Source organism: Cottoperca gobio, chromosome 22 (genome assembly GCF_900634415.1).
Source record: "Cottoperca gobio chromosome 22, fCotGob3.1, whole genome shotgun sequence".
NCBI classification, from domain to species: Eukaryota; Metazoa; Chordata; class Actinopteri; order Perciformes; family Bovichtidae; genus Cottoperca; species Cottoperca gobio.
The window spans coordinates 12,307,090-12,332,884 of record NC_041376.1 but is presented as its reverse complement, the minus strand read 5'-3'; the positions used below and the strand labels follow the sequence as shown (position 1 = coordinate 12,332,884).

Sequence of the window (25,795 nt, the reverse complement as noted above, 5' to 3'; positions counted from 1 at the left end):
TGTCCACCTATGCCACCTTCGCCCTGCCCTACTTTGCCCTTGTGAAAGGATCGTTAGTTCTGCTTGGCTGCAGCCTCTTTGTGGCAGAGCTATTACTGACCGAGCCAGACCGCCGCCGGCTGGCAGGGGCGTGAAACGTCTCAGCGCTGTGTGTTTGTGTGTCGTCTGTGGAAGCTATGGCTCCCGTTCTACCCTGCAAGCTGCTAGTTTCCCTGTGTGTGCGTGCGTGCGTGCGTGCGTGCGTGCATGCGTGGTGATTTCAAAGAGAAAACCAAACTCTTGTGTGGCGATTGAGACATAGAACTTCCCTTTAAGGCAAGCTGGGATTGCTGTCAACCCGCTCACTACTCGTGGTCCGCCGCTAAACCAAACCAGCCAGCATTAGGCCAGTTGCGGGGAAAAGCCAAGACACACACACACGAGTAGTCTGAGACCATTCCTGCATGTCCAGCTCTAAATCTCACTCCATTCAAACCCAGATCCAACTATAACCATTATCGAATCAAAGACACCCCAATTGCAGCCAAAGCCAACTCCTTTAGTTCCCAAGCACATTTCTGCAATTATCAGCCATTCTTTTCCCTTGAAAGGGAACAAATCCATAAGACAAAAATCCATGCATTTCTCAACTCTTTCACAATTTATTCAACAGCTGTCTACCTCACAGGTCTCTTACATACATTTGCTGAGTTATTTTTTCACGTGTAGTGTCCCCTAAGTGACACTACACGTGACAACTGTTCACTTATATTTCCCGGTGCTTTATGTTCAGTACCCTGGAGCAAAGTATGTTCAGCCTTTTCATATGCATTTTGTGCCTGATATAACAGTTGACCATGCCTGGTGTTGAGCTCTAAGGGACGGGCCTTTAAGCAAGATAGAAGACCCTCGCGTCAGCAGCCTAATCTTATTGGCCATCTGACGGCAAGGAAAGGGTGCGTTTCAATGGAATGCACGCTTGCTGTGCACACACACAAATGCATGAAAAATCTATGTGCAAATGGGCACCTACATGTGGACATACTCATTACCTCACTCAAACACGCTCATTCACAGCTGCGAGCGGTGTTACTGAGATCACGTTTTTCATCTGCAAATATTTAGCCAAAGAACGAGGTAGGCAGCAGATGCAGGGCTGCTGGCGGCGGCGTGCCTGCGCTTGTCTACTTCAAGTTTCTGACCATGGTGTGAAGTTCCCACTAAGTGCCTTGCCTGGTGACCCTGTCTGTGCCTTTTGGCCCGGACCCCCTCCCAGACCTGCTCCATGGTCCTCACACATTTACTCGCATACGCTGATACACACAGTGAACAATGCTGACTTTCTCGGCTTTAACTGCTGGTGGGCACTGGGCCAGGCCCCCACAGCTTTACGTGAGAGACGGCCCTGATGTGTCCCTTTTTGTGGAGCAACTTTATAAAACCTGAGGACAGACCAGAAACCAACGGAGGGCAGCTGGACTGAGACAGCTTTGTTCTCCGCTGACTTGCTTCCAAAGTCAGCCGGTGAACAGAACTCACATTGTGCGCTTTTTCCATGAGTAAACTCAGGCTGTCAACACAGCCTCCTCTGCCTGGCCGAGCCGCTCTGGTTCGGGGAAAGACTGCGCTCCTTGTACCCATGCTTGAAGAGAAGAAAACCCCATTTAGATAGGAGGTGTTTTTCTTTCTTCAATGAGCTGCTGAGATGCCAGAAATATGCATTGTTAACAAAAGAGACCATTCTGTGGTAATGAAGCAATTTCCGTATCCCACCTCTTCCAGACTGTGTGTGTGTGTGTGTGTGTGTGTGTGTGTGTGTGTGTGTGTGTGTGTATCGTTGCAGGTTGTGCATTGATGTCAAAGGTGTTCTACTCTTTGCTATTTCACAGTTGTACAAGGGCATATGTTGCCTAATCTGCAGAGAGAATTTATCAAGCATACCAAATCAGGCCTTTTGTGTTTGTGCAAGCTGGAATATGGCCACCATTATGATACGAAGATTGGTTCTGTGGTTGCTGACTCTCTAATTACAGCCATTTAGGCTTGGAGATAGAACACAAACAGCACAGGATAAAATCCATTTGCTGCTGACTTTTTCCATCCTCTTTGTCTGCCTATTGTGCTTATGAATGTGCCAGCTAGAAAATTATATTAATTGGACCTACAAGGGTTGGAGCCTTTCCATGGATGGATACAATTCTATTCATTTGAATGACAATGGTATGTCTGCCAGCTGCTTTTCCCAGCGCACTCTAACCCCAGTCATTATCACAAGTGAAGGAGTAATCAGCCTTCTCTGGGACACATACAATACACAGAAAGTGTTTTTTCAGCTCAGAACGTTGTGGAAGATCCTCCCAGGGCATTTTGAATGGCTTTAAATAGTGTGAGGTTTTCATATGCAAAACCTGTCTTCAACTAAGCAGCAGCAGACATCGTTAGACTTCATTGGAAATAAAACATTCGCCAATCAGCGCTTCCAACTGAAGTTTATTTAACTGAAGTTTAGGAATGAGGCCAAAACCGTTAAAAGGGTTGTAGCCTCTCTTAATTCGGGGGTTTTCCCCTCATTTTCTATGACACTATTCAGCTACAAAGTTTATCAATGAGAGCTTTGTGGCAGTCCTCACTGTTCCCAGGTTGCTTGAGTAAACAGTACAGTACAGATACCTCACACTCCGGCTCTATTTATCTGGAGCCAGAAAAATTCAACGTTCCCCTTATCCTCAATTTCATCTGTCAGAAATGTTACCCCCACCCACCAAAATACAGCAGTCACAGTCATACAGCCCCTCTCCTCCATGTTTATTTTAGGTCAGGTAGACATCAAACGGCTACTTAACTGCAATGTCGGCAGAGCATCAGGCCTTAAAGAGCGGGAATGTTTGAGAACATACCGTATGATTCAGTGGTCCGGATCTAGGAGTTTAGGACTGGCAGTCTAGAACCATTATCAAGGGGACCATAAGTCTGGACCCTGAACTGCTCGCCAGTTCTGTTTTCTGCATCTTGTGGCAAAACCAAGAGGGATCCATTTACAGGTCTTCAAATGTCAGAGATGAGGCACATCCTCTGAGAGACATGTGTTGCACTGTGAAGCAAGCGCCATACTGGGAAGACCATCAAGAAACCTCAGCTTCTGGAAACGAGACCAAATTCCCAGGCGCTGTTACGCAACATCAGCCTATATATCAGTCCCTCTCCTCGAAAACCTAAAAAAAGTACTCCTCATAACAAAATCATAATCCACTTAATTTAACTTTCTCATAACGCACTCATTTGTTGATACATTTTCTCCTTTAAATGTCAGTGATGATGTAAACTAGATTTTCCTCATCCATCATTTCTCCACTAGTTAACGCTGCCTTTCCATTCTCCCTCTCAGCTGTCAAAGTGTGTATTTACTGTGCTTTCAGCAGTGGATCTTGGAAATTACTCAGTGATTGACAATTATAGGACAGGACGTAAATCTCCTCTCCCCAATCCTTGTCTTCTGCGTGCTGCACTGTATACATTACAGTGACACTGAGAACCAAAATAAACACGTCCTTTTGGTTTGGGTAATCCAATCTTTGTAAGGTAGCTACTGTTCTCATTCAATGGCTGTACAGAGGGGCGCTCCACTTTTCTTTTCCAGAACAGGCTCCAAAATACACCCCTGAGCCCCTTGCCCAGATTTCCAGTACCCCTGCACCTCTTTCCCCTTTAACAAGGGGTATCGGAGCAATTATATTGGCTCTGGCAAATGAAAAGACAAATACATCCTGGTATGCTAAGCAAAGGGGAGATTCTAAACTGGCAAGAAGAAAGGCTCTGTTGAAGGTTGGCTGGTTTAAAGGCGTTTGGGTCTGTTTGGATTGTGAGCCTGGATCAGAGGCCCGTAGACAGGATACGTAGAGAGAGCCTTGTTGTGTCTAGAGCGCCGTTCTCACTTCTCTGACAGGATGCTGGGAAGTTGTCACAGACTGAAGTGGGGATCTAATGACTGTGCACAGAGTTTGTGTTGGGTGACTGTGTGAACTCAGCCTTTAGACCGTAACACGAGTAGCGCTGTTCTAAAGTGGCTGGACTGACACTACGAGGAGCCCTCACACACATTCATGCGCACACATGTGCAAGCACAGAAAAAAAACCCTCCTTCCTCAAGGAGAACAGTGTGGGCACTGTCAGAGCCTGGAGCAGTTGAAGGCATGTCTTATATAGGAAAAATTAAAAAAGATGCAAAAGCTGTGTCTTTCACTGTATGCCACATGTATCTTAACGTAAACCTGCTTTATGTCTGTGTGTTTCAGAGGAGCTGAGGTGTGCCGGGGTGATGTGTCCCGCTCTGCAGGTGCCCTCCTGCCCCAAGGGTTCAGTCCTGACCAAGAGTCACACGGCCCCTGCTGGATGCTGCCCCTCCGTACCGCCCCAGTGCACCTGCGACCTCCGTGCCTGCCACAAACCCCATTGTCCGAGCGGACAGCGTGCCGTGCCACTCAGCGAGGCCAGCGGTCAGCCGGGAGACTGCTGTGATGTCTTTGAGTGCCAGAAAGGTGATTGCACTGAACTGCACACTACACAATCTGCTTCGACTGGTCTCCCACTGGGGGTAGCAATGGCACCGTTGGTGTGAGATTCATCGCCTTTGAGGAAGCAATTACTGTCCTCAGAGTAAGGCTTTCCTCCCTGCTGACCAAATGTCCACAGATGAAAAGGAAAGTTGCTGATTGGATAATTACTGTTGGGCTGTTTATCAGGCTAGGGCCGATTCCTTCCAGGGTTGAGACTATGGTTCAAAGACATTTTTGTAGGGTGTGTATCCACAAATATTTCTATTGCCTGTAAGCATATTAAAAATAATGGGTCTTTTAAAGCAGATTGATGGTCTGAAGTACCATTTTCTCACCTGGTGAAAAGGAGACAGGAAATGCAGAGAAAGAGAGAAGAGAGAGAGAGAGCAGATGTTGATCACACACATTGCTATGCTTAGTGTATGCATCGAAGACCAAAGCTAATTCCTTGTATGTGAAAACTACTTTGCAATAAACTGGATTCTGAAAGATCTCAGTGCTCTCTGTCGTGGCCCAGAGGCAGCCAGAAGAGTCAGGAGGGCAGGGAGGGGACCTGTGGTATTGGTCTGTTTACACTGTGCTCCCAACAAATATTCGCTGTTTTACCAACAGAACAAATTCCCATTCTGGCCCCTCCACATGCATAAATGAGTGCTGTGTCCCGGAATTAATGGACTTAACGAGCCCAGTGACCAGAAAAGTGCTTAGGCTACGAATTTGCTCAACAGAAGTGCAGTGTCAAAGGGTTCCTGTCTGGTCACACGTCCAAAGGGAAAAGGTTCAACAGTTCATTGATGGGAATGCTTTTTATGTGCTCCAGTCTGCCAGTGGGGAGGGTAATCGAGTCCGGCAGGCCGGCGGGGGCTGAATGGCAGCCGTGGGGGCCATGGGATCAGTGTTTTGATAACAAGTGTCTGCTGCTCTTTGGGCCTGGGGCTTGATGCCTTTTGTGCTGCCCATACCGTCCGTTAGGCCTGCATGACTGCCCGCCGTGTCAGAAAGCTCCACAGACAGAGACAGGGACATGGACGAGGACACATACTGGGCCCCCTAGTCACAACTTCTGTCCTCCATTGGCCACCAAAGCACTGGCTCCAAATACTGTATCGTAAACATTATGAAGTCTACGCTGTGTGCTCAAATACCATACCTATCCTCTAATGGAACAGACTTTAACACGGCCCCCCATTGTCTCTGCTTGTCAAGCTTGAACTGATTAACTTGTTTCCATTGCCCTCTTGGCTGAAGGCTCATATTTAGTCAGGGTCAGTGTGTGCAGTGACAATAAAGCCCACCTGTGTGTTTTGGCCTCCGTTGATGATAGACTCTTTCCGCTGTTGGCTGGAGAATGGCTGTATCTGGGTGGCAGATTAAACCTGGCAGCAACGTCCTGACCTGATGTCATCTGATGTTACGGATGATCTTGTTTGGTCCTGTTTAGCTGGGGTATGCTGTTTATCAACACTTTAGCTGGCACATATTCTGCATATGTTCCCTGTAGTGAGCCCTGGATCGGGTGTTGAGCAATAAGGCTGAGATCACCACACTAGCGGTTCTCAGGGGGCTCGGCTTGAGTTTGTTATAAACGCACAATAATCAGAAATTGATAAGTGGTTATTTTGGTGACATAAGTAAGCTTGTAATTCTACAAAGTCATTTAATATTCTTAGCTGATCAAAACTGCAAAGTTGATTTGAATGAATTACATTATTATTATTCTCTGGGAAAAGTAATTTTTCCCACTGTGGTTTTGCTTCATTCGCATGTAAACCACGAGACGTGCCAGTGTGACAGTCCAATATGAGTGATTTAGGGTCCATTTTTTATGTCTCATCCATCTCCACATCCAATCCTCACCTCAATTTAGAGAAGCCTGAACATCACAAAGCATGACTGGAATTTAGACTCCGCCGCAAGTTGTTTTAGGGATTACCATTAACAAACACTGCGGAAATCACATGTGAGCATCCCCTCATGTGACTTCCTATTGCTTCTGTGAGCATTAAAGAACGTTGCCATGCCTTTTGATTTTGACCAGCTAAAGTTCTTATTGCATTTTCTCTACTTGGTTTTGCTGCACGCAAAGCAGGTCGGCAGAGAGAGAGAGGTAAAACAGAATGGAACAGAAAGGAAGAGAATAAAAAATCAACAAATCTCTGCCCTACTTTCAACTCACTTGGCCCACCTGCTTTGTATTACAGTGCAGTGCTGCTTGTCTGGAGGCATGGGGTCATTGGCGCAGACGCTTTAAGTCAGCACTCCAAGGTATGGCGTACAGATGCCGCCGTAACCTCCGCCTCTCATTTATAGAAACCGCTGGCCCCACATCTGCTTGCATCTGTGCAATGCATTTACTCGCCTAACTAGCGTAGCTACTCCTCTATGAGTCTGGAGACTTTCTTACATAACCACATTGCCTCACTCCCCTAATGTTGGAGTGAGTTTGATGAAAGGTTGCTGTGTGGTTTTCTAAGATCTAAGAATGTTGAGCCACCCAAACCACTGTGGTACGTTTGACTGTGTAATCTGGTATTACCATTGAGATGTCATGCTGTAATCTTCCTTCTCCCTTTGGCGACAAAACTACCACTGTTTGTTTTTAATAAATAATCGTATTAGTTTCATTTTTTGGAAATTGCAACTTATGATGTTATCATCGTTTCTTTGCATACAGACATTTATGCACGGACACTTTTAGGGCCAAGTTTGCAATGAGCAAGTCAAGGTTTTCCAAAACGTATTCTGGTCTTTTCTGGGTCGGACCTTGGTTTTCTAACTGTGCTGTAACTAAGTTCGTATTATTTTATAGTAAAGGGGAACACAGCCAAAAGAGGTTCTAAGTGCTTGGATGCTTTTGGGAAGGGCAGGCCAGTGGATTGATTCACTCCACCTGCCACCAGCGGCACTGAGCCCAGATTCTGCCAAGACCCACTACTGTTTTCTTTTACTTACCACTGCAAGTTTGACGCCTTTTCAAGACTTCATATATCCCTGTGAAATTCCTCCTTGTGGACTTGGCTTCATTGTCTGATAAATACCATTCCACCCTACAAGTTTAACCTCAGTGTCATTTGGTTCAGATAAACATTATCAATAGCAGAAAATGAACGGATGTGTTTATGGATTTGTAATTGATTGTATACAGTTGGGATAGTCTCTTACTGATCAAGCTTGACATTTTGTGATTAAAAACTGCATTTTTCTGTCATGAAGTCATGAGAAGAAAATTCCTAGTGTTAATCTTTGCCAAATGTGATGGACACCTGACACAGCCAACAGTGTGTTAAGCATTATCATCCCCACATGGTGTTAAAGTCGTCAGCAGCTGTCTGATGCCATTTGTTCTTGCTCTTGTTCTTCTCCTCAGTCTCTCCCAAGTGTGTCCACAATGGGAAGGAGTTTTCTGAAGGAGAGGTGTATCGCATGGACCCCTGCTGGCTGTGTCAGTGCCGGGGAGGAATCTCCTTCTGCTCCAAGGCAGAGTGCGCTGAGCTGGACTGTGAAAACTTCTACATTCCTGAGGGCGAGTGTTGCCCTGTATGCATAGGTACAAGCGTTTACCTTATTATTATTATTATTTGTTGCAAATGAGTTCTTAATTCGTTCAATGGTCACACTATTAAAATTGGGAGATTCTGATTTACGTGTGCGTTTGAGGGGATGTGGCATAGACGAAAAGGCCTGTGTGGCCAGTAGAAAGTTGATGCAGCAGAGGAAGAGGGGATATCAAAGTCCACCATGCCCAACACTTGCCTCCAGTGACCCATACCTTAATGGCTTCCTCATATAACCAGTTTCCACAGTTGTTAACATACCTGGCAAACAAGACGCACACTAAAGAGCCAGCCAGGGATTCATTTCTACGGGGGAAACTTAAGAACATAAAAACCCTGTTTAAGAGAGTACGGCTTGGCTTTGTAATATCTGGCTTGGGCTGAATGAGGGGGACCCAATCGCAAAACACATGTGTTCAAAGCAAGGTACGGAGCTCTGATATGTGCATTTGTAAAAAAAAAACGGGTTTGCAGCGCATATGGCAACCACATTACAGTCTGCCAGAAGCCAATGGATGGAGATGGTAGCCAGTTTTAGCCCCTGCCCGCTTGACTACAGTTGATCGGGCACATGAGAGCGAGGGAAGAAGACAAAGAGCAAGACAAAGAGGAGATCATGTTAAGTCAGTGTTGGAGCTACACCTGGAATACGTAGGATGGTATGGAACGCTTTAATCTTTCACTTATGAAAAGCTGCTCTTACTTACTGCATGGCTCACTGCAGAGAACATTGCCTGTAATGCTGTTGATCTGGATTAAGAGATATATTTAAGGTTACCTCTTGTGATTCTACTTAAAGGTGTACTAATCAATATTTCTTACAGTAGATCAAATCACTATTTGTAATGTCAAAAGGATTAGTTTTAATGATAAACCCACAGGGAATTATCACTGGACACTTTAATGTCTTAGAGTTTATTGTTTTGGTTTTACAGCCCACGAAAAAATAAATACAAACATCAGACAGACACAGTTAGTGCCTAGCATAAACGGCAGATTTATTTCTGTCAAGAGTTGGTAGAAACCAAAAACAAGCTGAAAGTGAATATTGGATTTAAATTTATCAGGGGGCCAACAACTCTTTGTCTTCTGGATGGATTTATAAGGTAATATTTAGAAGATCAATGCTGTGTTTTCAGCTTGTCCTGAGTGGCCAAAAAAATCAATGAATGCAGGTTCAATTAAGAAGTAATTTACCAAAGAAAACCTGGTAGTCGTCTGCATATTACGTCACGATATGGCGAGCTTGAAGTGGATGTACTTTATTTCATACTGAAAAATCGATAACCTCGACTCAGACTTGGAGACAACACATTTTAACTGGAAGCAAACTGAAAGATGGTATCGCGTTGCATTATTGGAAGTGTAGTCTTTACGGTTTTTGAAGCTTGACCAGTTATGGAGACAAAAAACAAATCATGATATCTGGAAATCTGCTTCATCACTTTCTTTTAGTACCCCAGCTTAATGGAAGTGAAATGTTAAAATTCTGAAGCGACCCAATGGTCAAAGTGACAATGACTGAAGTTTGATTGTAAGGGTCATGGTACAACAGCAATAGAGACAAATAGATCCTGTTCAGGTTAATCACAGCCAGATGAACAGAATCTCAGCAGCCAAAACTCAGCTGGGATCAGATAGGGCAAATAGGAACCCTTTGCATAATACACAGCAGCCTTTCTCCCCCTGACACGCATTCAGTAAGCCACACCAAACACATAAACACACAGAAATATGAACACACTATTATTTCACAATGACGCACAGAGAAGATGCTGAGACCTACTTCTAACCTGCCTCTGTAACCAATAAACAGTGTAACAAAAACAATTAAAACTGTTTTATGGTAAATGAAAAAATGCTCCCAGAGGTGGCCTCAGGCAACCTACATTACCTGAAGCTAAGCAGAATGGCTTCCCAAATTGGCGTTTAAACTGTCCAAAACGTTATGGTTCCTACTTAAGACTAATGGCTACAGATCACAAATGTAGCTTTCAACACAAAGTGCTTTCCTTGTTTCAGACTGAAATGTATCAAATGCTGAACCTAGCCTTTGACCTGAGGGGTCACAGCTGAATCTCACATGGATGAGTTAAAGCTTTCAGCCAAAAGGGGAGTGGACACTGTGGGGACTAGCAGTTATGAACGTCATCACCCTTGCTGTGTTTCCAATGATCAAATCTCTCACAGGACGTCACGGCAATATCATAAAACTCGTCTGTCTCATTTCAACTTAAATCCTTATGTATGTTGTCGCCAGGGGCCTCTCCCCACTGTAGATAAGTCATCTAAATTCAACAGCTCTTGGTGACAAGCCAGTTTCCATATCTTGTTAGCTCCCTCATGGAGTATCCTGCTTCCTTCAGCACTGCTCTCACTCAGTCTCCTGTTAATTCAATTATAGTAGAGGATGTAAGGTGTATTGGACTGTAGTTTTGGGTTTAAGTTCAATTTATGGTAGCCAAACCAAACTATATATGTGACTCTGCGGAGAATCAGATCAAATATTCTCCTCTTGTCTCACTTCGTTCCTTAACCCACAATGTGTCTTTCTTTCCCCCCAGATGTAGAGTTACTCTCGATGGACAGCACTAAGGCCAGTTGCTGGGTGAATAATAAGCTGCGGGCCCATGAGGAACAGTGGAAAGAAGACGACTGCACGTTCTGCCAGTGTGTGGATGGAGAACCGCACTGCACGGCCATGGCCTGCAAACAGAGTTGCCAGTACCCTGTCAAGATCCCTGGAGAGTGCTGTCCCTTCTGTGAAGGTATAGAGAGCTATGTTGGTCTATTGTATTTATCATATGGATAGCTCATATCTATATGACATACACATTAGCCCACATACCACATGTTGGAGGCTCCTGTTGCCCCATAGCTTTGCTACAGAGGCCGTGTCGGCATGGGCTCATTAAAGGGGAGGCCACGGAGCATTCTTCAAGCTGCAGGGTTCTTTGTGTTCCTTTATTACCCTTGCCCGCCAAAATGAGACCCACCTGTGTGTGTGAGGCTGTGCCGTGCTTTTAATGCAGGAGGCTGTATAATTGAAGTGGATCCTTTTTTTGTTAGCGTAATTAGTTACAGCTCGTTGGGCTGCTCCTCCCACTGAACGTGGCAAGAGACGTTTGACAGGAATAGCCATGGTGCCATGTGTGTGTGCTCCACACTATTCTCAATGTGGCTTCACAATAAAACTGAAAACTGGCCTGATTCAAGAGGTCCTGGCGCTGTCTAACTTCAGTCCAGGGGACACTTTATTGTCTCCACTGGTAGTCCTACAGTGAAAAACATGCTCTTTAGACACATTCAACTTATTAATTGGAGACAGTTCCACACAATAAGACTGAGAGGTATAATCCCCCTTACTGTGCAACCCACCCCGGTGTAATTGCTCTACATTTATCTGTAATCACTGTTTACTCCCAAATAAGAGCAGTGTAAATAGGTAGCTATTACAGTTGGCACAAAAAGCATCGATGAGGTAGAACACCTGGGGGGATCCTAGCACTCACACATGTATATATAAAAAACAGAAAGAAAGTCATAAAATAAATCAGTTTGTTCTTTGTTGTATGTTGTTGTTCTCATGCAAAGTACTTACCCTCCATCATCTCTTTTGTTCTCCAGAGCCTTCTTATGAAACGGTTAGCCCCATGCTATGCCCTCCCCTGGAAAACTGCTCCCTGTCAGGGAACAACTGCCCCTACGGCTTCCAACAAGACAATAACGGATGTCTGCTCTGCCAGTGTCTCAACAGTAAGTTCTCTTTCCTCACTTTACGTTGAACCTAAAGGGTTAAATGTTTCAGGGACTGACTTGCAGAAGCGTGAATGTGATACATTTCTGCTGACATGCCCCGTCTTGCATTAAAATAGTGGACCCACAGTGCTGTATTTATCTTGTTTGCTCATGCTGATGTCAAAACAATTTGTTGCTGTCAAAACCAAGCGGCTGCCAAAGATATGTTAATAATCATGACAGCTTATTTGTGTACATGGTGTTGTACTACATTTTCTTAGGAAACAGCCCTACATTTGAAAATGATAAAAATACTATATGTATTCAGCGTGTAGTCTTATATACATATATAATCAGTGTATTCATCATGTAATCTTGTATCCATATCTAGTGGCAAGGCAGATCTGCGAGCATGCAACTAGAGGAATTTAGGAGCAGGTTTAAAGGCCCCGAGGATAAACGGTGTCAAAAGTGATGGATGTACCTGGCAAATTTAAAAATGCCTAAAGTACCGTGGTCAGGGAACATTTTGAGGATCCAGGCTCAAGAGAACCATCAACAACAACAATTAACAACACATTAAAGGCAGTGGAGTGGTTCTTGTAATAAAAGCGAGCATCAGACAATATTTCTTCAGGTTTTGTTCTCTGTTTTGGAAGAATAAAACTCTAGTTCTAGTTCAGTATTCCTTTTTAAATATGTTTTGAGACTTCAGTAACTAGTTGATTATGCTGAAGACTAAAAGTGTTGGTGAAGAGATCCACACTCTTTTTCTGGCCCAGAATTAGACTTCTTTATCTCGGACAATGGCTACAGTCTTTGCAAGGTTCTCTGTCGCAAGAATGTTCCTGTGAGCAGCCCCATAGCAACTCATACCTTTGCCTTTGATGGATAGTTGTGTCCATGATCAGATGACCTCTTCCTCAACTCTTTCAGATGACTCCTGCCCTGACTTAGGAAAATACTGTTCCCTGCACTGCCCAATGGGGTACAAGAGGGATGACTTTGGCTGTGATGTGTGTGAGTGCAGCATCCCCGTGCCCAAGTGCCGACCTTTGACCTGCACTAAGACCTGCCCCTATGGATATGTGTAAGTACACCCAGTGACTCTGTGGGTTTCTCATACCCCATGTCAAGCTACACTCATTTGTTATCTGTGTTTTCAAGCCGGCATCTGTGGCATACAGATATATGAGGACCTATACACTAGAGCAGTTGTTCTCAACCAGGGGTCCAGTGACCCCCAGGGATCCTTGAGGGAGTTCCAGGGGGTCCGCAGAAAAATGGGGAATCATTTATTTTCACCATAAACATTAACCCAGATGTAAGATACAGTTATAAGAGTAACTATTCTGATCATAGGTTTCACTTCCTCCATGGTTATCTCCTCAACTGTTGATGACATCTAAATAATTCCTAATCATATCTAGAAATCCAATCAATCAATCAAAAATATTTCCAGATGGAGGTCCCTGAAGAGATATATTCTCAAATAGGGGTCCGTGACCTAATGTGTATCAATGTCGGGGCCATTGACACGAAAACGGTTGAGAACATCTGCAGTAGAGCATAATGTTGACGTTCTCATTCAAAATCAACATTTGAATGCTGCACATGCTTTTTTTTGCATATATTTCCATCCTATTTAAACCCAGTACTTTTGCACAGTTGCAAGTAAGGCTAAATTAATATGATTAGTATTAGTATTTATTTTTAGCAACTTATTTTGGAGGACAGTTTAACAATGGGAGAGAAAGAGAGGGGTATGACATGCAACAAAGTTCCCAAGGCCAGTATAAAATCCAGAACATTGCAGTTATGTGCTGCAACCATTCAGCTACCAGGGTGCTCCAGTATTTTATTACTTGTAGAATTCCAGTGGTGTCTGCTTAGGATTGTCTCCGACTGTGATCCAAACATTTCCAATAAATCCAGAGAGTTGTAATTCTGATTCAATCCACATTATTTGCCGTTTAGCCTTTCAAAAACAACATTTTTACTGCGTTAACAGTTTGCTCTCCCCACTTACTGCACAAAGGAAGGCATGCACCTGTATTAACGGGCCGGTCTAACAGCAAGCTAACAGAACCATAAATTCCATTTATATAACCATCAAGAAAAAATCTATTTAGGCTCTAACACTATTATAGAAAATTACTTAAATCGAAATAATTAATTAATTAGTTATTTTTAATCTACATTTGCTTGGCGCTCTGCGATACCATCACAATGTCATGTTACATACCAACGTACCAGTTTTGGATTCAGAATTGATTAAATAAAAAAACTAATTTAATCCAATTCAAATTGAGGATTTTGTTTGAGGTTTTTTTTTTATCTTTTAGGGGGATGAAGTCATAGAATTTAACTACAGACATTCAAAGTTTCATTAGAAAACCTCAATAGAAGCTTTGAATGTAAAAAAGAAAAAATACATTTAGTACAGCCCCCTACTATACATTTTGATCATACATCATGAGTTTCATAATGTACGTGAAGGGAAAATGGCTGCGCCTTTAAATACGTGTGTTAAAGGTATTTTAGTTATCATAAATCCCATTAACACGTTTTTCGCCCAGTCACATCCTGTATTTAAATTGGTGTGCCTAGATGAGAAGTTCAATACTTGTACTATCAAGTGATGCCCAGAGGCAAAAGGAAGCAGAACAGGCTATTGCAACAGTAGTTTGGCATCTAAGATCAAAGGGCCTACCTTGTTGGCCATTCCCAGTTCTCTAAATCTGTGTTTGTGCATGTTTGTGTGAGTAATTCACTGTGAGGTCCTTACCAGCCTCTCAGCCCCCCGCAACTCCTTTCTCCTAATCCCATTTAACCCAATCGAACATCTGGAAGTGCTCTTTTTACCGGGCCGCTCGATCCCCAGGCGCCACTCTCATTTCATAAATCATCATTCCTTCTCAAAACAACGATCAAAAACGCATCAGGACAAAAGCGGCCTTTATGAAACGTATACAGTTGGGATTCTTTCGAGTATCTCAACCATGCTGTGTGGAGCCACGGCTCAAGATGGGCCCGATATGTCTGCGCAGGATACCAGAGGAGAGGAGAGAGAAGATGAGGGGGACCCTGCGGGGGAAAGAAGAGCAGGAAGTCCTGGCTTTATCCTTCATAAGCAGCTGTTTAGGTCTCGCCTCAGAAGTCTGAAATTCTCTGAGAGCTTGCCAGCCTTAAAATGCAGATCTGTCTTCTCACACAGGACCTCTGCATGAAGCCACCACAAAGAAACAAAAGGCACAAAGGATCTTTGTGTTTATACTGGTTTTATTGATGACATCCCAGGAGTGCTGTAATGTACATATCCAAAAACTGAAGGCCTCCAAAGCAGGATGAATGTAAACTATGTGTAACAAAGAGCCAAACACTTTGTGTTAACGCTCGAGATGAAGGACATTCTCAGGGCACTTCTTACGACTGAAAGTGGGTTTTCCATCCTTTTTATAGCTCAAAATCATCACTGTGAGCTCACAGGTCATGAATGGCATTCTGCACTGGCCATCACAGTTACTGCACACTGGAAATTGTGCCGAGCCAGCAGTCCCAGGGCCCCGGGGCCCCCGGTGCCTCCCCCAAGCCCCTCTATCCCCCTGGAGCCCAAAGCGCTGCTTGGCATTCCACACACCATCTTTAAACAAAGCCTCGCTCTAAGGTCACAGCACTCTCTGTCTCTGTATTTGTACAGTGAGGCATTGGCCAAGCCCTCGCAATGTTCTTTCAATAGCTGCTATTGCTGTTTCAGCATAGATAGGATCCTCTGTTTGCTGAGCCCGAGATGCTTCGTCCTCTTTATGGGACACGGCACCATCCGTGGGTTCGAGGGCTTCTTTTATTTATGCTGCCCTGGCAGATGAAGATTAATAGAGACTATTGAGGCCACTGCTTCATAAAATGGGAATCATTGCTTACCTATACACTATGGAGGGAGGCGAACTGGCTGAGAGGGAGGGATAGAGAGGGTGTCTATAGAATGAGAGAAGTGTAGATACAAGTCATTCTTTCATCTGGGTTTTTCACAATTTATCAACCTGCAGCTCATCCATGTTTTATTAGAAATAATAATTGGATCCAACAGGCCTAATTACAGCCTCTGCACTTCATACAGCTCCTCTCTTTTTGCCTGTGAGGACATCTCTTCAAGATTAGAAAGTCCTTTTACTAGTGCCACAGCTCGGACATTTGCAGTGTTACAGCAGCAAATGGGACAGTGCAATCAGAAGGCCCAAGCCCTTTGTCTGTCCTTTACGGTACTCGCCAATCAACTTGCCTACATTAGCTCTTATCTTTGGTGCTCTTATATGTCCGCCGAAGGCTTTTGGAGCAATAAGGATGGCAACAGGGTGAACTGAAAGCATCTGAATTGGCTTTAGATTGCTCCTTCCAGAGTCTTTGGGTTGGTACGATGTGCAAACCACAGGGATGTCATGTGTCGGCCTTTTTTATTTGGCCTTCTTCAAAGGCAACTAACATAGCGAGGGGAAAGCAGGTCCAGATGTTGATTTATACCAGACTTGAGCATCTGGGTTTGTTGCTCCAGAGACCTCTGTTCTTCTTGGAGATATTCTCCTCAATGCAACGCCATTTTTAAAGTAGCTGTACAGGAGTGGCATTGTTTTCTTCCTGACAAGTAATACATTTTTGTATGTGTGTTTCCCCGCAGGAGGAACAAGCATGGCTGTGAGATGTGTCGCTGCGTCAAGTGTCCTCCCTTCACCTGTGACAAGCACTGCAGCGATGGCTATCGACAGAACAGGAAGGGCTGCTCCATCTGCATGTGTAAAGGTAAGTGTCAATATTTCTGACCAAATATTATCTCATTAGCAATAATGTGACAACAGTTAGGTCATGATGTTATGAGGCTTTCACAAGAAATTGTAATAGAATTTAATAGAATCAACTTTATTGTCCAGTTCATTATCCTGGCCAGCTTTGCAATATTTCAGCAAGTGTTGTCTGAGTTTTGAAACGTGTAACACTTGCGACAGCCTTCGGCTCGCTACTTACTTGAACAAGCTGCAGGGAAGACATCACGGGAGCGGCTCATACTCACCCAGATGCACTCTCGGGTACCGAAATTTGGTACCCATTGATATAACGTGAAACGGTTCTTGGCAGTACTGACGTAATTCGGTCGCTCCCTTTAAAAGTTTGGTACCCAACCCTAACAAATAATGGAAAATAATGATTGATGATTCCTATCCTTTGATGACCCTTGACCTTACTGAGGATATTCGTGCTCCTCAGAGGATGAACCATGCAGATCTTTACTTTTCCTCTGCCACTAGTCTCGGGCCAAACTTTCCATTCTCATTCATAGGGAGACTTTGTATCCATGGAGGATTTTAAACCCCTGATACTTAAATCATTGCTACATCTAAAGAGTTATGTATCAAGAGTTTGCTCCTGATACATAACTACAGTTCCACCACAAGGTCTTAACTGTAAGCAGTGTAAAGGGGAGGCAGATGGAAGGAGATAGGAGAGCTCTGTTAGCAGCCTTGAATTTCTGCCACTGAGTTGCAGCTTTGATTTCCTGTGACCTTCTGCTCTACTGAGCAGACTTTAATGTATGCTTGTTTTGGTTCTTGTTGGTGTTTAGCTTTATCCAGGGGCCGTGTGTGTGCAACTCTAAATAGATTTACCTCAACTTCTAAGTTTAAAGAAAGTATGCAGATGCCACATTTCATGTGATGTGTTTATTTTGCCAGTTTAGCTGTATTATAAATATTTCAGCTTCAAATATACATCTGGTTTTCCTGTATGGTGAGGTGATCAGTGCAGCTGGCTCCTCTTCACCACAAACAGAGGGTCACACACACATTAACTGCTGTTTACCTGAGAAACTGGTGTGTGTGTGTGTGTGTGTGTGTGTGTGTGTGTGTGTGTGTGTGTGTGTGTGTGTGTGTGTGTGTGTGTGTGTGTGTGTGTGTGTGTGTGTGTGTGTGTGTGTGTGTGTGTGTGTGTGTGTGTGTGTGTGTGTGTGTGTGTGTGTGAGAGAGATTTAAATAAAAGGGAAGAGACCAGAAACATATGCCTGAGCTCTGCAACATGGTACAGTCTGTGTTTGTTTCTGATCCCAGTGGATCCCAACACACTTTAAAGAGTTTAACACATGCTGGGGCCCAGGTACTGGCAACTTGGGCCCTTTTTAATAAAGTCTAATTGTACCTCAGATACAATTTTTGTATCAATTGAAAATTGTGGGAAATGTATGAAGCCTTATTAGCTGATTATTGGGGCATAAATACAACGAAGGAAGATCCTCATATTCCTGACTGGTGAAGGTTCCAGTATATGCAACCACAAACTACTTTAGCCATCACTTTAGCCTCGAATGAAATTGGACCTCAGACATTAATACTGGCCCATTTTACTGTATATCATAAATGTGTTTAATGAAATGTCCACAGTGGATTTACAGGATTGCTTGCCATTCACATCTATTCCACAAGTCCTCAGCTACCCCAGTAATGTCTGTGCCGTTTCATGTTTCTGTCCCTAGAAAGTGGCCACGTCCCTAGCACCACTGCCCCGGCCCCGATGCCCACCTACTGCCTCACGTCGAATGGCCACCGATACGAGGAAGGTGACGGCTGGCACGACGGTTGTCGTGACTGCTACTGCCACTCCGGACGGGAGATGTGTGTGCTTATATCCTGCCCCGTGCCCATCTGTTCTCATCCAGTGGTGAGGCCTGACCAGTGTTGTCCTACATGTGAAGGTATGTCTCTGCAATTCAAATGTGACTTTTATATCTAGTCTTAATGGATAATATCACCAATCATCAATATGGGGATAATATAAGGTCACTGCTCAACATGTATCAACAATGTGTCACATTTTGTTCAAATTTAAATAATGTTAAAGGACTCACTTTGACATTTGGATTACTTTCTCATGCATGTGCACACACACACACACACACACACACACACACACACACACACACACACACACACACACACACACACACACACACATCTGGCATTACACAGTATACAGTCCGCTAAAAGCTCACTCAACAAAGAGATTTGGATCTTTTAGGCCTTAGTCTTGCTGTCCACTTAAACTATCTAACACACAGTCTCTGTCTGTGTCTCTAAATGGAAGGCACACTGATCCACTCCAACACATTTAGTTTTTTATCCACAACCCTCCAACTCATGCAGGATATTTATGGAGGAGTGACTCAGTTTGCTGTTCAAATATTTAGGAGTGAAAGAATGTCTACAACTTTCAGAAGCCACACACACTTTGCAGTCAGGGGACAACAGGCTAACTTTTTACAGATGTCTGCTACTCCACTGGACAGAAATATGTTTTCAACTAAACTAGTGTCAAAACACAACTTGGGACACCACCCTATACTGCCCGTGGCTTCTTTTTAATGGATAGTGGTCTCTCATGCGTCTTTATTCCAGTAACCTAGGACTCTGTTTACTCTCTCAAGATGGTTGCTTCACTTCATCATGTAGCAGTTATTGTAATGGAAAGAATGAATGTGAACACACGACTGTTTCCTCCCTCCTCCTTTCTACTCTAGATGAGTCAGGCAGCGGTCAGCCTGAGGGGATGGACATGGTGGTGTGCAGAGCACCTGGAGGGGAATTTTACGTGGAGGGGGAGACCTGGAACCTGGACGAGTGCACGCGGTGCACCTGCAGGAAGGGACGTGTCCTGTGCGACACTGAAGTGTGTCCCCCGGCTCTCTGCCAGACACCAATCAGGAACAAGGACACCTGTTGCCACGTATGCGCAGGTAACAATAAAAAAAGGCTATAGGAAAGCAAGGGTAGTTTCAGATTAAACTCAGCGGGCGTCACAAGTTGGGGTAGTAGGCAGGGAAGTATAAATCTGTTTTGGATGTGCTATCAGCATGTGGTTTTGGAAGGTCTTGCATGTTGCACTCTGTCGGGCAGTTTTATGTCAGGCACACACAGACTCATAAAGAAACCAGCCAAGACTGGTTGGATTTCCACAGTGATCCTTCAGGCAGGCAGCAGCACATGTGGACTGCTTTCACCCAGCGGCCCACACCGGAGGTTCATCCAACTGTCCCTATAGATGGAAGGGCAAGAATGTAACAAACTTTACTGAATCTGTGCCATTCCTCCGGTTATGGCAATAAACTTTGACAAAAATGTCAAGGTGAACGCAAAAAACCACACGCATATTTTATTTACAAACGTACCCAAACACTTAAGCCTCTTCTCATACATTTAGAATCAACATATCCCCCAGCACTCCCAAGCATGAGGCCTACAAATCAGCAATGCATGACTGCGCCTGAGAGCTGCTCCTTGAGAATGCCGGGCCCGCCTTATCGCTGCATCTTCCTTCACAAAAGCAGATTGTCAGAGGCCAGCCTTTGATATATGTATGGGCTTGGTCACCAGGAATGTGGGAATAATACACACCTCACTGACAGGCCCTATGATGTATGTGTACAATAGGGTAGTGCAGTGTGTACAGTACATGCTAATTAAAGTCTTTGGTCGTGGGAAGGCCATAGATCTCACACCCGCCGGGGTCTGATGAGACGGAGAGACAAGGCCTTCGACTGAACTGACATCTGCCATATGGAGTCACTTGTGTTTGTGTTTAACATACAGTAAAGCATCTTATCTTGTACGTAACCCTAAAGGCTCAATAATTGAGATGTTATATGGCTGGGATAAATGCAGGAGTCATGTAAAGCAGGCATCTTTTAGAAGCAATTATTTATAATTAGGTTTCTCTTTTTGTAAATGGCAATTCTCTACAAGCTCAACTTAGGCTATAACCTGACATTACCAAGTCATATTAAGCGGGGGAAATATGACGCAGACCTGTGTCGTACCTTTTAGCCTTTGTGTGTTTTCATTATTAACCCTATTTATACCTGTGTGCAACCACAGAGGAGCTGAGCCCATTGCTGCCGGTGAACAACAGCCAGCAGGAGTACTGCATCACCAGTGATGGAGACGTGCTGCTGGCTGGGGACTCCTGGAAGGCCAACGCCTGCACCAGCTGCACCTGCAACAACGGCACCATTCAGTGTTTCTCTCAGCACTGTCCAGCTGCCAACTGCAGGGTGCCCGTCTTACGTAAGGGCCAGTGCTGCCCACACTGTCTCGGTGAGTATTTAGGTGCGTCTCATTAAAGAGAAAGCTGCCTTTTATAAGTCTTTGTGCCGCTTCGAGTATTTTCATTACGCTAAGAATATACTCTTTGAGTTTATACATTCTAGATGTGGTTTATATTGCATACCAAAGTTTAGTTTGTGTAACACTTGTGCAAAACTACTATCATAAGTGGTACTACTTAAACAAGGCACAGCCTGTTGTTGGGAAAATTATAATAAAAAATGCTACATGTCAGAAAGAGGGCGTAACTGAGGGAATGCCGTTTTCCAGACTGAATGTGTATGTATTTGTTCTTTGGACACAGCCACTCTGGCGCTGCATTGGGCAAACACCATCATTCGCAACAACATTCCATGAGACATACACACACGGTCCACCCGGAGCGAAAACATTCCTCGGGCATCCGCACATTCACACGTGTTTCCTGTCCCCGGCTGAAGCGGCCCGCGACACTCTCTCTGTGGCGGCACAGGAAGGCAAAGCTCCACGTCAGCTTTTCCTATAGAGCAAAACCTCGGCATAGGCTCCCATTGTTCACCCTGATATGTGGCTGTATTTCTGCCCTTTTGTTTTTGTTATTTGCCCTGTGGAAAACAGAGCTTTTTACGTAATGCCTTTACAAAGCGGTTGAGTGGAAGTTAAGGGGACAGTTCCTATAAACATAGCTTATCAATGAGACACCGGGGAGTTCGTACACTCGGGCACAATTGGAAATGTTTATGTCTGGAAAGTTTTTCCATCACACCAGTGAGGTTGGTAATGATCTTATTCCTGTCTGAACAGAAATTACGACTTCAGTGCCGGTGATGGTGTCCACCAACGCTCCCAAGACAACGGCCCCCATTACAGTGGAGAGTGCAGTGTGGATCACCACTGTCACTGTACCGCCCATCATTGCTGAGACAGGTACCTGCTCAATAAATCCCTCCACACTCTCTATTCCCTTTAATACACCGTGTAGTGGTAACCCCTTTCTAATTACTGGTGTACTCTCCCTGCAAATATTTATATAAATAAAGGATGTTTGGGAAGCTTTGATAAATGAGTGAACGTTGCCCTAACTCATGCTGAAATAAAAGAATAATGATACTTGGACACTGGCTGAATATAGTACATCGCCCAAGTACTAAACCAGGATTTCTGCCAAAGAAATAAGATGTTCTCAATTTAGACTCAATAATGTGTCTGTGTCCCACAGATGAGCCAGTTTTGGGTGAGAATTACCCCAGCCAAACAGAGATGGCTGTCATCTACCAATCAGCAGCCTGGATTCTGGCAGGTCTCCTCCTCGCCATCATCATCTTTATCGTCGTGGCGTTACTCATCAACAAGAAAAAGAAGTGGGTGCAGATGTCCTGCTACAGTGCACCAAAGAAGGTGAGAAGTGTATCTGTAAATCGCATTAATGAGCTTGTTTTGAAGGCTTCAAATGGTGCTAACTTGCACAGACTCCCTCGTGTAAATAACGGTGTGGACAGCGTTAATCTGTGGACGGGTCACAGGGAGTTTTCCTGTGATCTTCCAGCTTCTGCTACAACCAGTGCTAAAGCTGTCATGACATGTAGGATTAATGAAGTTTCCCCTCCCACTGGAACAAGGTCATGTCCATCATAAAATCTACAACTCTACCATAAAATGAGATTGTAGTGTCAGAAAACAGAAGTACAAAGGAAAACAAAACGGGGAGGGGGGGTAAAATTCCAGGAAAGAAATTAGAGATTAAACTCTGAATTTTTTTTTTTTATAATGGAACCACATCGCTTCACTTTCCAACGTTGGATCAACCTCATCGCACCACAGACTCCACAGGTGAACAGGGAATGCCTCACATAGTGAGTGTGGAGGTGCAACAGTATAGAACATGGCCACATGCGTTGCATTGTAGTTCCTGAGGCACAAAAGCTATCATCTCATCCAAATCAGTATGTTGTTTTCTTCTCACCAAATTCTCGCTAATGCCTCTTCAAAGTCCGAATGCTTAGGACAATATAATATAATTATAAAAATATAATATTTCCTTATTGCTAAATCCGATTCCAAAGTATAATTTGATTGTCTTCTCGTAAATTTACCGGAAAACAATTCTCTGAATATTACCTCCCCGTCCTGGCTCTGTAATTATTATTATTTTTTCTTTTCTTTTTTTTCATACAATGGCCATAACACGCCGTCGTACAGAAGCCATTTCATGCAAGCTAACATAAATTAGTAAACTTTCATCACCTACTAGCTCTCAAGACCTGAATTATGGCTTCAATCTAACAAGTGATTACTTTCTTTCTCCTATTCCTGCGTAGACGGTGATCCTAAAGAAGCACGTGAACAAGAACTCAGTGGTCTACATGGAGCCCTCCAGAGAGAACAAATTTCAGAATGTGAAGAACGACTGCGGCATTATCCATTTCTCTCCAGAAATGAGCTCCACCTGTGTGGACAAGATGATCATCCCCAGGGCCAAGCTGAGCAACGACTGGACGCAGCGCTAAAAAAAAAAACCCCACTCAAACTCTGCAGATCAGAGCTGTCCTGCACCTCCCACTCTCTCTTACTGCTGTATCCATGGTGACTAGTGCAGCAGTGCACAAACCCACCTTGGGCGCCGCCGCCTTGTTCCCGCCCTTCTGTCTGTGTGAAACTGAGGTTGCTCTACAAGAGACAAAGCAAGTGACCTAGGTTTCTTTTAATATGTGTCCATATTCTTCTGTGTTTGGATCTTTGTGGTGGAGTGAGACGCTGGGAGGTGGATGGACGGGTGGACATATAAAGGACACAGCCACTCCGGGCTCTGCTTTAAAACAGAGAGGGAGGAAGCCAGAGAGGCTCCTCTGTCAGAAACTTTGACTGTGAACATTGTAATATTATTGCTTATTGTTGCCTCCTTCGAAACTGGAACTTTAAGGCAATAAGAGGAGCATAAAAAAGCTTTAGGACGGGGGCTTGGGTTGTAGTTAAAAAAGAAGGTTTCGAGGATGCTGCCCCCTCCCCTGAGTTCAGCAGTGCTTCGTGGATGTAATCTTTTTCATCAGCAGGGAGGCCAAAGGAACTGATAGTCCAGTTGGATCAAATTGGGTTCAGTAGCCAAATCATAAAAAGTCAACAGGCTTTAGATAGACCCCCAGATCCAAACCCCCTGCTTTAGAATGTGTGGTTTCCATCTAAGTTTTTGTATATTTTTACAGTATTTGTACTAGTTTTAGTGTTGTTCTTGGCCACCTCTCGTTTTTATTATGGGTGTCTCGGCAAGGCCAGATTGAAACATTTTGAAAATGCCAGTCTAAACATTCCCAAGATCAAGTTCAGGAAGGACACACTTCCCAAATAATAGCCTTTGTTTCTACCTTCAAATGACCCGAGTCATTCCATTCACAAAACCGCAATTCAACTAAATGGAATATGTGAACTTCTTTCTCAAACTCGTCCGCAATACAGTAGCCAGAGGTCTTCATCTTTCCCCTCAGCATCATCCAGAAGGACTCAGTCGTACTTCATCATTTTAAAATTTGCAAAGTGTAGTGAAGTTCATCTAGGAAAAAAGTCATTTTATTGACCTATGAGGAATGTCTTTGATACCATGCCTCACTTCATAACTTAATCCTTGTGTGTGTGTGTGTGTGTGTGTGTGTGTGTGGAGCTACTGTTCACACTGAATGTTTGTTAGTCATGACTCATTTTAAAGCCTTAATTCTATAGCCTTAATGCATATCTTGTTTTCATTAATAGCTCGTATCAAGGGATCTAAAAAACGGTAATATATTCACCCAATATTAAGATGAACGGATTCTGTTGTACAGCGTCACTGATGGTTCTCCTCACATCCAAGTGAATTATGTGATGTGGAAGAGTGTAAGGGGAGCTCGCTAGTAACTGTACATAATGGTACACATTACGGAGCATTTTAAGAGACATAGCACTTTTCTTTGGAGCCAGTTTTTTTTTCTTTTTCCTGCAGGATTCTTGTAGGGATAAAGTCCCTAATCAGGGATTTGATAGGCATATTAAGCCCACAGAGATGTTAAACCACTCAAGTGAACACGCTGTTGCAGCTAGAGGCTCCGTACCAATCTGATCAGTACGGGGGAAGGATAGAATCTGAGAAGCATTACGAAAACAAACCTGGGTTTCATAGGGGAAGGTTTTGGATCAGTGTTCTCAATCCATTGCCAATGTCTCAATACAAAGACCTTTCTGATGCCAAAATTGGTTGGAGACCAATTTATATTGAAGTGTTTTAGTTACTCAGTAGATTTGTGTCTGTTTGAATCATGACCATGTGCTTTAAAATGAAGAGGCGACTGTAAAAGCTTACGCAATTCTTTGTTCTTCTATGTGTAAAAAGAAAAAAGAAAAAAAAAAGTAGTTTAAATTAGTAGGACAGAAGAGTACCTTATTTATTTTTTCACATAGCTTTATTTATTAATACTAAACTATAGTTTGAGATTTTTTTCTTTTGAAAAATGAACTTTTGGTAGCCAAAGCTGCTGTACATTGTAGACTATTTACTATTTCTATCTGCTATATTCTATACCTTATTTATTTCACTGTTGCAAAACCTGTAAATATGTGTCCTAGATGATGAACTGTAACATTTACACTTATTTTGAAAAATAAATGTGTGAACCAAAGTGGCCCCTCACGGCTCATATTTGAAGGAACGAGATCCCTCTAAAGTGCAGTGATGTCATTCAAGATGGTATCTGTAAGTGCTTTTTAACTTCGCTTGCAGATTTGCGGCCTCATGCACATCTGGTCCTGGAGTTCTGCCCCAAAAGAGAATGTCTTCTCTTAGTGGCTTCAAATCTGATTGTTTTCCCTTGTTCTCTTATCTCAGTAG

At 43.7% G+C, this 25,795-nt stretch overlaps 1 protein-coding gene across 1 annotated transcript in view; it reads left to right on the top strand.

Annotated features, from left to right (window-relative positions):
- LOC115027796 (cysteine rich transmembrane BMP regulator 1 (chordin-like)) overlaps positions 1 to 25,586 on the top strand; it is a 33,939-nt gene extending 8,353 nt beyond the window's left edge. The window contains exons 4-15 of the mRNA XM_029461297.1: positions 4,272 to 4,514; positions 7,900 to 8,079; positions 10,651 to 10,854; positions 11,714 to 11,842; positions 12,761 to 12,914; positions 16,500 to 16,621; positions 18,342 to 18,560; positions 19,383 to 19,598; positions 20,737 to 20,955; positions 21,748 to 21,870; positions 22,163 to 22,341; positions 23,262 to 25,586. Of these exons, the coding sequence (XP_029317157.1) occupies positions 4,272 to 4,514; positions 7,900 to 8,079; positions 10,651 to 10,854; positions 11,714 to 11,842; positions 12,761 to 12,914; positions 16,500 to 16,621; positions 18,342 to 18,560; positions 19,383 to 19,598; positions 20,737 to 20,955; positions 21,748 to 21,870; positions 22,163 to 22,341; positions 23,262 to 23,450 (2,177 nt within the window). The 3' untranslated portion in view covers positions 23,451 to 25,586. The remainder of the gene's footprint in view (positions 1 to 4,271; positions 4,515 to 7,899; positions 8,080 to 10,650; positions 10,855 to 11,713; positions 11,843 to 12,760; positions 12,915 to 16,499; positions 16,622 to 18,341; positions 18,561 to 19,382; positions 19,599 to 20,736; positions 20,956 to 21,747; positions 21,871 to 22,162; positions 22,342 to 23,261) is intronic.
- Positions 25,587 to 25,795: the final 209 nt, after the last annotated feature.